Source organism: Patiria miniata, unplaced genomic scaffold (assembly GCF_015706575.1).
Source record: "Patiria miniata isolate m_02_andy unplaced genomic scaffold, ASM1570657v1 HiC_scaffold_24, whole genome shotgun sequence".
Lineage (NCBI taxonomy): Eukaryota > Metazoa > Echinodermata > Asteroidea > Valvatida > Asterinidae > Patiria > Patiria miniata.
In genome coordinates, this window is record NW_024037063.1 from 20112919 (window position 1) to 20125336 (window position 12418).

General features: G+C 37.5%; 1 protein-coding gene across 1 annotated transcript in view; it reads left to right on the forward strand.

Moving 5' to 3' along the window:
- The first annotated feature begins 3384 nt into the window (after positions 1-3384).
- Positions 3385-12418, forward strand: part of LOC119732168 (procollagen-lysine,2-oxoglutarate 5-dioxygenase 1-like) — a 41777-nt gene continuing 32743 nt past the window's right edge. Inside the window, exons 1-4 of the mRNA XM_038205582.1 lie at positions 3385-3536; positions 9428-9525; positions 10969-11105; positions 12214-12328. Of these exons, the coding sequence (XP_038061510.1) occupies positions 3437-3536; positions 9428-9525; positions 10969-11105; positions 12214-12328 (450 nt within the window). The 5' untranslated portion in view covers positions 3385-3436. The remainder of the gene's footprint in view (positions 3537-9427; positions 9526-10968; positions 11106-12213; positions 12329-12418) is intronic.

Sequence of the window (12418 nt, forward strand, 5' to 3'; positions counted from 1 at the left end):
CTGTGATGCTGGGGTACCAGACCAAGATGGCCCCTGTATAACACCATGATGCCTGGTCTTCTGAGGATGTTTCAGTCACTATCTTTCCAGCATGCGTGATATCCTCTCACTTTTTGCCGTAATAGTATCTCAACATTCAGATGTCTATTTTACTTGCGAAGAAATTTCATGAAATTTCTTGCCTTCAAATGTGACTGGAAAATCCTTGGAAGTATCAAGTATCTATCAATTTAAGAAAAGGCCAAATGTCATTTTTTAATATAAAAAAACGGTGGACATTTGTGGGAGTGGTTTATCTGGCCACCATTTGTAGTTGTGTACATTGCCTTCTCCCTGATAGATTTTGCATATGTTTTGCATATGTTTTGCATATGCAAATTAGTTCAGCTGTGCAGCTCCGCCCTGTTCAACCGCAAACACAATGGACAATTTTTATATTGTATACAATCCAAGGCTTATGAACGAATGCACAAAACTATAACCCACAATTGGACCAAATGGGGGATTTTCACTACAATTTGCCCAGTTTTCTCAAACACTTTGTTGACAAACTATGATACTTTTGGACGTCTTTTGCAATCTGTGTCCAATTGAACGTTATAATTGAACGAATACTTTGATTTGTAATGCACAAATTTGACATCTTGTTGACTTCAGAATTTGAATCAATTGTCCCATTGTTTTGTTAATGAAAGCATAATTTAATACTGATATAATTTTTTTTGGAAAGAAGGTATCATTTATGAGATTTGTTTTCTTCAAATGTGCATGTTTTACAACAGCCTTGTAAATTGTTCATTGTGTTAGCTGTCAAGACACGTGCAGGACTCGTAGTTTCATTATCATATTAGTTGTGAAGTTGTGTAAGAGAAAAACAAAATGTCGCCCCCTGTCTTGCTCTAACTTTTTACGGGCACAACTTGAATGCCTTGTTTTAATTTGATCTCTGAATATGATGATAAACAAAAGAGTTAAGTGTACAGTTAAAATTGGATATATCGATGTAGTGGTTAGCAAAAAAAAAAGTGTATTATTAAACAAGGAGTATTGCTGGGAAAAAAATGAGAAGAGATTTTCTTTTTTAAGTATTGGAACCCCAACCTTAGTGTAAACTCCCTTTCTCGAAAAAAAACAAAATTTGTTATTGTTCATATGCTGATGCTTTTAAGAAAATCTGCTGTGGGATCTTTGGAGAAAAAAAAATTAATGAAAACTCATTAAACGAGAAATCCTGCAGGTATTGTAAACATTGACGTGACGACACTCGACTTGATTAATTACTATTATGATTATTATTGTTACTCTTATAGATGCGTAGATGTTGGTGATAACGTTAGTAGCTAGGTCGGATAAACTCCTCGACGCGACGTCTAAAAAAAAAAACTTACGTAACGTTATTAAAATAAAAATGTACTATTGATAGTAAGAAACCCAACACAAGTGGACCATGTGACTCGGCTCATTCATTATTCTTGAGCTGGTCGCAGTGGTGACTAAAAAACATAATGTGGGCACGTGCACTATATATAGATGGTAAACGAAACAGAAAAATCATCACCCTTATATGGTCATGTGTACACCAAATCTTTATATATATAATATACAAGAGAATAGGTGAATGACCCCTTTGGGGGTCTGGTCTCCCGTCTTAGTTTACTTGTGTCGTGTATCACATGGTAAAAGCCTGTGCCCACGTTTTTCTGTATGATGGCAGTAAAGTTAAGCGTAAGTAAAATAAACTTGTGTCTTTATCAAAAAAAATTTGCAAATTGTGTTTATTTTGTTTCTCAACTTGATTGTTACCCCTGTTACCACCCCCTTTTTTGGCTGCCCCGCCCAAGATGTAGGGATTATGACTTATGAAGTGACCATATCCCCACCCTAGGGCAGATTTCAAGTGACAATCTCTGACATGCGTTGGGGGGGGGGGGGGGGTCCTACACTGGTTGCCTGTCTGTCAAGTGCACCGATGGCTAAAATCCCCACTAAGAACTAAAAATCCCAACCCCTCGGGTTTGAGATATTTATGTGACTAAACCCGACGTGACACCTGGGGCATGGGGGGGGGAGGCAATTGATAGATTTGGCTTGTTTCTTTAAGGTAATATACAACATTTGCAAACATCAAAATACAAAATTAACAAATTATGAAATTCCTCACTGGATGGTAAGTGAATAAAAGTATCCTGTGAAATCATGGCACCTGGTGTGCTGTGATTTTCAAGAAAAGTGGAATTCTTGCATCAATTTCCAACGATGGTCGGCCGACCATCATTGGGGAAACAAAACAACCTTTTTTTTTTTAAATACTGCCCCCAATTTGCCAAATTTAGCTAGTCCAGATTTTGTTTGCAATCGGTTTCACATTTGTAAACGGGTACAAGCCAGCTAGTCTGGTTCCCTGACCTGAACATTTCCCTTCTGTAAATTGCTCCATTGAAGTAGAGTCAGGGAACCAGATTACAAAAACAGCATTTTTTTATTTTTTCCCCCAGCATCTATGAACACAAAACATTAAACAGGTCAGTGCAACAATATTTGCTATAAAATACTAACTCCAAAATCCGTCCATTTCTGAATATTTTAGTATCGACTTTAAAATAGTTTCCATGGTTTCATAGGTTTTATTTTTGGTGATTGATGATTTTGTTTTCCCAGTCCTCAAAATAGACCTTTCATTTGTAACCATTGATTGCCATTTGGGTTGTCTAGCCGCAAGGACATAAATATAAGCCATGGTTAATTTTGGCAACAAATCTTGCTTAAAAAAATCACTCTACCTTCGTTATATAAGAAAGGTATTTGTATTAAATCCGTGATAGCATTTAATGGCTATTTTTGTAATTCAATATTAATAACTATTCTTTATTTTTGCAATGTTGGCCTTCCATAGTTCATCAGACCATGGTTGGCAAAAAGTGCCAATCACGGCAAAATTCTATAAAAAAAAAAAAGGTATAAATCTCACAAGATCTGCACCAGAAACTGCAAATACAGAAAAATTAACTTCAAAAAGAAAAAGAAATTAAAGCCTGATTAAAGATCACATCAGAAATGTATCACATTTTATGACTTCGTACCAATTTAGGCAAATAAATAAGTGTACTTTAATTCTTCAGGCAAACAAGATCCAATAGGATTTTGACACATGGAACAACTTTTTTATAACAAACATAACTTTTTGATAAATATTTCTGCTAGAAATTTCTGCAATCTCCCCCCCCCCCCCCCCCCCCCCCCCCAGCCTGGCGACGCATCTTAAAAACCTTTCTACGTAGGATCTTTTTTAGGGGAGGCTGGGAACCGCGCATATTTTCTCTTCCTGAAAGCGCCCCCATGCGGCGTGATTGGTCTCATTCACGTGGGTTCATTTGACAGCGCAGCAAGTCGAGATGTCTGGGTAGGGTCTAGTGAACACGTCACACGGTGCAAAAAAATGGCGATCAATATGGAGGGGCTACAGCGATTTCTCGCCATGTTTTTGGCTTTATTACTGGTTGTCTGCGTGACACTGGCTTCAGACAGTAAAACCAAAGGTACGTTGAATGTCTTAACTGTCGTGATGAGTTGTTATTTTGTTTCTGAGAAGGAATATCACAAAATTAATATTGTGCCCTCGAAGTAAGTTCCGCCATCATGGCCACGTCCGCGCCGCGGCTCGTGGGGTGGGTTGGTTGTAAGAAAGTTCATGTCTTGGAAATGTTCTCACGTGTCTCAGGTTCTTAAACTCAATTTATGAGTTTGTGAAGTAATAAATTAGGTCTTATTGCCATATTCAATTGTATTTTCCCCGCACCTTTCGTTTTATATTTGATATTGTCCTTTAATCAAAACGGGGGTTTACAAAAAAAGTTTTTAAAAAAGTCGGACAGCCGTGTTTGTTTTGTGCAGTGGGGCATGACAAAACAAACCTCGGCCCATTTAAAAACTTGTGGTTTTATTTCTTTTGTGAAGATGTTATCCAGGTACGGCTAGCGTGTACACTTCCCAAGAACACAATCTTTTGTCTTGTTTGTCCTCGGTGACTGTTACATTTGACACCTGTAACTTCTTTTTCTGTTTTGCCTCAAACCGAACAAAAGGTCAAGATTTTATGTCGTGCTGTGCGACGTTGACGTGTACACCGTCTGGTTTCACTAGCTGGCCCCGTGGCGTGACCCATCTTTGACCTTTTGCTTGGGCAATGTCTTATAAGTGCTGGCTGTTGGTTCACCCCCATGCACAGAACATGTCCCCAACACTTGAGTCACTATTTCTTCATTTTTTTTTATACAATAAATCATGATCCAATTTTTTCAAAACAATTTGGCATGAAACGATACATACATGTACAAAATCTGTAATAAAAAAAAGGAATGATTCCACGTCAATTGACACACTGAATACAAAACCTATGAAACTGGTCTGAAACATTCTAAGTGCTTTCTCACTAAATACCTCAATATTTTCCCTGCTAAATTAGACTTTTTACGACATGTTATCGCTTTCTGATGGCTGACAGGTCATGGTTGGGAAAAATTTGTGACGTCCGTAATAAAATTATTGGGTAATCATAAAATTACCAAGTAATACTTGTAGCACAGTTTTACAAACTTCCTGCCATTTGTCATGATTAGAGATTTTTCAGCCTTTTTGAAAACTGATAATTATGAACATTGGCCTACCAGTACCAGTAAGAATTTACTTTTATAATTTATACCACGATACGCAATAGACCTTTGTATAAATTTGGTTTTAAAAGAATTCCATATACGGACTCCGTATATATGGAATTCTTTTTAAAAAAAAATTATGCAAAGGTCTATTGAGTATCGTGGTATAAATTATGAAAGTAAATTCTTACTGGTACTGGTAGGCCAATGTTCATAATTATTAGTTTTCAAAAAGGCTGAAAAATCTCTGGCAAATGGCAGGAAGTTTATAAAACTGTGCTGCGAGTATTACTTGGTAATTTATGATTACCCAATAATTTTGTTATAATTAGCCCCTTTTTTCATTGTTTTTTAATTTAAAGTTTCAGTTTTTGGTAAAATAAACCTAAAGTTGCCTAAGCTTTATTTCCATCATGAACAGGCCCTATATGTTCAAAATCATTTCCATTTCATATTAAATTTGAACTGCCTGAACAAATTTGCCAAAAAAAGGTATGCATTATTGTGAGCAAAATGAAGTACTGCATCTGTGTTTCTTGAAAATAATAAAACGTTGGGAGCTGTTAAAATGAGGAGTAATTATTTCTTTAACACTAACGATCTCCAACCAGCCAAACTCCAACACCAGGATTTGTTGGAATCTGTTAGGATGAGTACTGCACTAGTAACCTGACTGTGCTTTATGTGGGATTAGGCATACCACAAATAAACAGAGTCCAACTGTTTATTGCACAGTTTACCATATGGTGTGGGGATTGCAAGGATGAGGAAGGTAAATCACCATAATAGGGAGTTAGGGTTTTAACAATAAAAGTTGCCATCTTTCTGTGGCCTTTGATTTCAGGAGTGTACTTGTACATGTTGTAGAGCCAAAAAAAAAAATGAGTGTAAACAGTAATCCGACCTACCTGGATTTTATTAGGCCAAATTAGTGACTGCAAATTTTGTATTGCAACATTGGGCCAAAAATGTAAAATTAAAGTATATTTTGAAGAAAAAGAAAGGCTTCCCTATAATATGATATTTTTGGTGTGTGTTATTGGTTAATTTTAAAACAATAAAACATGTTGATTAAAAACAGAATACGGTTAAATACGGTAAAGGTGCATATCCAACAAACAAGTATATGAGGCTAAATAAAAAAAATGTTTAGCGCCCCCGCCCGCTTCCTTTTTGGAGGCCGCCTCCTTTTTTTCTTTTTTCTTTTTTTTAATTTGAAAAAAAAAAAACCCAGAAAAATTATGAAATTGTAACAGTGACATAATTTTTGCCTCTTTGTCTGTTGCACCTATGATCTAGCCCATATAAAGCTGGTATGTCATTTCCTGAGTCCAAGTGGCGGCCATTTAAAAAAAAAGTTGGTGGCTATCTTGAAAAATAGCCCAGCTGGTCATTCTGGAAAATTTGTCAGGCAGCCATTTTGGAAAAAATAAAATAAAAAAGGCCTCATCTTTCCTTTTTTTCAAAAAAGGCAGTCCTGACGCAAAGTTGGTTTGTTTTTATTTGGCCTTACATGTAAATATGTAAGTGTGTTGTTGGCGTATTAAACAATATAAAAGGTTGATTAAAAACAGAATATTATTAGAATTTAAATAAAGGTATCCTATCAACAAGTATAACACACTGACAGACAAAAATATAAAGTAAAAATTTTTAAACATGTCCAGTAAAAATATGTACCTAATGGTACCGTGATAATTTTAGTGTGGTACCATACATGCCATAAACACACAATTTTTTGAACTAAACATATGTGTTTGGCAATTAAAAAACAAAATTATGGCATATCTTTTTTGTTCCGAACATTTTAAATCTCCTATATGTGTATGTACACATGTCCTCCACAACAATAGATAAATAAGTCTCTACATTTTACATATAGATTACAAATTGTTGTACATTGTTACTTGAATGTTTACACGTACGTTTTGATATCACTTAGACTAATTCAATGCAAACAAGTATCAAGTTATTTTACAACAGGTTGTGAAAATAGACCTGTTCTGAACAAACAAACAGCAAAAATACGCACAGCAGGCGGTAGACCTGGTCAACGAGACCAGACACAATTTTGCACGTCTACAACAGGAAGTCCATGATCAACTGATCGTGGTAAAGGAAAAAAAGGTTCATAAGGTCATGACATTGTATTGTGTGTGTGCAAAGAAGTTTGTGTTCGCATCGTCTGTCAGCCTTCCTTTAAAAATAACACCCAATAAAAGAAATTACAGAATTTTAAACACAACCACCGTTTTAAGGTTCTGTCCACAGATCACAAAAAAAAGTTCAGTGTTCTTTCAGCAAAACGAAAACATAGGGATGTGTGTGAATTGTTTTCGTTTTGCTGAAAAGAACGCACACCATTTTTTTGGTCCGTGGACAGAACTTTAAAACGGTGGTTGTGTTTACAACTCCGTAACTTGAAAAGTACATGAGTGATTTGAATGATTCTTGTACATTGTACTAAAAGAAAGCTTATGAATTGAGCTTTCATATCCTAGATTTTCAAAGTGCTTCATGAGAAACTTCAATAAAAGAATAGTCCCGACATTTGGAATGTTTGGGTTTCGTTTTTTTTTTACACATCCTGTATACATTGTACTACATTGTAATTTGTACATGTGCATGTTTAACATGCATACATGTACATGTATACGCAGCTTTTATCAAAATGCATACGTGTGGTCTTTCACCAGGCCCAAATATGTACATAAACATGTGTAAGTACATGTACATGCCGTGTGTCCTATAGAAAAAGTGGCTCCGGACAGATCAGGGGCCATATCTAAACAAATATTCATCTGAGACTATTTTTTTTTGGGGGGGGGGGTGTTTTTTCATGCTGTTGATGTTATTGCCTATGAAAAAATAAACTGAATCGATTGAAAACTTTTAAAGCCATCTGGCCATGACTAGAAACGCAAGAGCCATAAAATCAAAATTTACACCTTTTTTTGCGGCATTAGCATGTGCTGGTAAATTAGTGGAGAGAGGGAGACCTCAAATCTTCACCACACACGAAAACATTTCAAATTCACATGCAAACAAGAAGAGACTATGTCTTTATTTCATTACACGTTTATTTGTAATGTTCATAAATAAAGTCTGATTCGGATAAAATTAAATATTTCCCCTTGAATACATGTAGTCTCTTCTTGTTTGCATGTGAAATGTATTTGTGTGTGATATAGGTACCAGCACTTGTAGCTAATGCCGCAAAAAAATGTAAATTAATTGTAAATTGCGATTTTATGGAGCTCTTACGTTTCTAGTCATGGATTTAAAAGCTTGCAATCAATTCAGTTGATTTTTCCACAAGCAATAAATAATATCAACGGCATGAAGAAACACCCTACAAATTTAGTCTCACTTGAATATTGTGTAGATATGGCCGCTGATTTGTCCGGTTTTCTGGGACACTTTGCTGTACATACAGTGATACACATGCATTGTACATGCGTGTAGATGTGACGTGGACATTTCTGATATTAAGCCAACTTAGCCAAGAGGAAATATCAATACCATGAACACAATTTTAATGGTCAGGACATTTCCTACACCCAGATACTTTCTGATGATCTCTATTTTATGTACGTTTTAGGCATGTCAAAATTATCCCTCCTTTTGTTTGATCAGTCACAGACAGTCAAGATTCAATCCTGTTTCCTGCCATGCCTTTTACACAGGCTAGTCACCAACAGTCGGATCATATTTCTTGTAGGCACTAGGACAGTCAAATTCCATCAACAGACAAAAGCAGGTGACTGGTAGGCACAGCTGGCTTATCAATCACCTACAGTCAAACCATAGCTATATTAGGTTTCATAACAATTACAGCCAGTCAATCCTGCTTTATGAAGGCAGGGAGCACTCAACTGTTAAAAACAGTCACTAGATTTATTTGGACTGCTGTGCTGGCCTTGTTGAAATTGCCAGCCAGAGAGGGAGTGCATTTACATGCACAGTGAATTTTTTTTAAGATATAGAAAAGGTTTTGATCATGATTTTGTTTCAGTAAGTTGTCCATCCATTATTGTTTATTTGTGGTACCTCACAAAACTCTCGCGAAGCCTGAGAACAGAGCTATTCATGTTCAGTTCACACACAAATGTCCAAATAATTAGGATTGCCTCGACTCGACTAAGGGTGACGTCTAAACGCGCAAATCCCTTGTGCCTTTTGTAGACACATACAAAGTCTGCGGAGGCAGACCGTGTGTTGATCTTGAATTGGCCGCTGTGCACGGCCTATTGTTGTACAATTTACGCTCCAGTGCACACCCCGGAGTATTGAAACATATGAGGTTTGGGCAAGGAATATCGTACAAATACTGTTGAAATGACTCTTGCGAATCAGAATTTGTGGCATTTGGCTGTGTATCAGAAGTTGGTTGAAAAATTTTGCCTTTTGCGAAAATTGAAATTTTCGGCAGAAATAATCCTGGTTAAGAAAAGAAGAAAAATTGCTACATGTAAGTCGTCCTCTTCTCATGCCATTCTGTATTAAGATTTTTTATACAGTATGTTGAATGACAACAAAAATTGGTTGAGTTATTTTTTGTAAGATTGATTTGTTTTTTTAATAAATTTCTTTGATTAATTTCACGGTAAAATAGAATGTGCTTTCTGAGGACTTTCAAGACAAAATTTCACTAGCTTACAGTGTTATTGGCTGTAGAAATTCTTATTGGCCATTAATGTAAATTAATTTCTCATAAACAAAACAAAAAAAAAAAAAAAATAACCCTTGCATGGAAACCCGTTTTTTCCCCCCAGATAAGACAAGACTGCTTGTTGTTACCGTAGCAACAAATGAGACCGACGGTTTCAACAGATATATGAGGTCGGCCAAGAAGTATGGCTACGACGTGAAGGTATGTACATACACACTGACAGCGCAACCAACAAACAATCAATTTAAATAACAAACTTGAACTGCAATTGGGCCAAGAAAAGCACATGGGTTTCCGGTTTACCCAATCTAGAAAATCCTGCAGAACCTAAATCTTTTTATTCAAAATAATATTGTATAAACCTGTGGGGACGCCTTTAAACAGAGATGCCACTTTTCTGGTTTTAACCGGAATTAGTTTTTTTTTTTTTAATCTCACAAAATTCTGGTTTTGTTTGGCCATCAAAATAAGCCGGAAAAAGAGAAGAAAAACTGGAAATCAGTTGATTTTTACCTCGTTATCGCTCTCGATTTTAGGCGCACGCATGGCACAACGTTGTTCGTTGAAGTAGTCTTAAAAACAGTCTTTGTTGTTGCCGAGCCTGCATGTGATACAGGCGGCCAACGTACTTGCACGCAGTATACAACGGCACCTCGCGCGTGCTTCACCGCGTGTGGGCGAGTTGTCGAACGCATCGCGTAGTGCAAACAGCAGCGTTGTGGATGGAATCGTGCATGTTTCTTGTCGAATATTACGTTGGAAATTCGAGTAGGCAGATATGGAAAAAGTCAAAGTGATTGAACGAACCGACAGCTTTAATTAAAGGCCATAGAAGCAAATTTAAAAAATAAAGGGAACTGGGCTTGGCTACCAGATAAAAATGACAACGGGAACTTTGTGTCAGACTCGGAGTTGCTTTTTCACACAAAAAAAGTTCCCTTTTTTTCAAGCAGCCGTTCCGGTTTTTTCAAGCAGACCCAGTTCTGTTTTTTTCAAGCCGACCATGTGGCATCTCTGTTAAATAAATGCATTCTGTTAAATAAATTTTCAACCTCTGAAAAAAAAGAAGGTTTTTTAGTAGACTGGCTCCCGGTCCAGTCAATACTGATATATTATCGATACTGATTGTGGGGCGGGAACCAGTCTATCCCGCAAGAATGAAATTATTGTCTGGCAGTCAATAATTCAAAATTGTAAAGTAAAAATTCAACAACTAAACATGAGCTGATGTTTTTTGGTCGATGTCTCATTCAATTTAAAAAAGGAATCTATTTTTCAGAATGAAACTCGAAAATAGCACAGGGAATGAATCTTTAATTATATGATTTGAGGCTTTGCATGGTGGAGTATCAGTATCGTTTCGGTTTGCGGTAACACCATGTGGTAATAACTACTGCTCAGTAGATATTTAGGTCTGAAAAGAACTTGTCCTGCTTGTTATCAACTTTCGCTAAGTAGTTTTTTAGTTCCGATAAGAACAGTCCTGCTTTAAGTTCTAAAAGAACTTGTCGTTGGTCTTAACATTTTGGCTAACCTGCTCTAGTCATCGTCAGGAGAATCTGTAGTTGTTCCCTGCTTTCTATTTATTTATTTATTGATGTACATGTATTTATTTACTTCTTTATTGTCTATTGTTGTTTACAGGTCGTGGGCATGCACCAGCCTTGGAAGGGCGGAGATGTCTTGAACGCACCGGGAGGCGGGCAGAAGATCAACCTCCTCAAGGAGGCTCTGAAGGAGTACAAGGATGAAAAGAACCTTATCATTATGTTCACAGACAGGTAAGTTATTCTTGACTCCGTGCAGGAAACAGTAGATGATCTCAATGTCTTAAAACTCTTTCAATTATGATAGCGATTGGTTGCAAAACTGGCTGCTACAGAGAAAGTCGCTATACTGAACACCGGTATACCAAACATTCGGCTATACGGAACATCGTCCTTGGCTCCCGATTTTTGCGTGCAAAACTGAACATTGTTGTTGAAAAATGTCAACAGAAAAGTGACAAGTGGCTATTATTAAGGATCAGAAGGGGAAAGCCACCCATTGCTGTAGGTAGTAAGCTGAAAAAATGTAATTACATAATTCAATAGTCAGCACGTGTTCAAAGTCGTCTTTCAGTAACTACCGGGGCGTGCAGGGTGAAGTTATGAAGGGTGCTATTTATTGAAAAGTGAGTACCAGAGCACTAGCAGCTTCAAACGCTATACAGAACGATCGCTATTACGAACAATTTCTGTGGATCCCACAATGTTCGTTATAGCGGTGGTCCACTGTGTATCAGATTCGAACCAGCAGGCCAATCCTGACAAGCTCGGTGGTCGAGTGGTAAGACGTCTGCATTAGTACGCAGGAGGCCATGGGTTCGAGTCCCCCCTGGGTAGGCTTGTGGATTTTTCCTCCCAAGTACTCGGGCAGCACTGACTGTACAAGGTTTTTAAAAAATAACGTTCGTGACGGGCAAAACCCAATGTTGAATTTATATCACCCCAACACGAATTCCATCTTATGAATAGTTTGGTTGCTGTACCCCCTGATATATCAGACTCGAACCAGCCAGCCGACCCCGACAAGCTCGGTGGTCGAGTGGTAAGACATCTGCACTAGAAAGCAGGAGGTCGTGGGTTCCAGTCCCACAAAAGTAGGCTTCTGGATTACTTCTCGCAAGCACTCAGACAACGCTGGGTATATCGTCATGTCCGTGCAACAAGGACGTATCTCCTAAAACAGGCCGTCCGTGAAACGCGAGTTTCAGAATGTCAAAAGGTCGTATCTCACTTAAAATATTCGTGTGACTTTGTTGCAGAATGGTGTTGCACTGATGCGGCGATAAGATGTTTTCGTTTTTTATATAATTTTTTTTTTATATTATTTTTTTTTTTTTTGCAGTTATGATGTCATTTTTACCATGGGACAGGACGATGTTCTTCTCCACTTTAAAGGGATGGAGAAAAATCTGGTCTTTTCGGCTGAGCCCTTCATCTGGCCGGACGAATCTCTCGCGGTAAGAATTATGACTCTGGCTGTGTCTCAAAATACGTGGCTGTGGCTGGCTGTTACACATGTCTATGGGAAGTGGCTGCAAGCCGCCTCC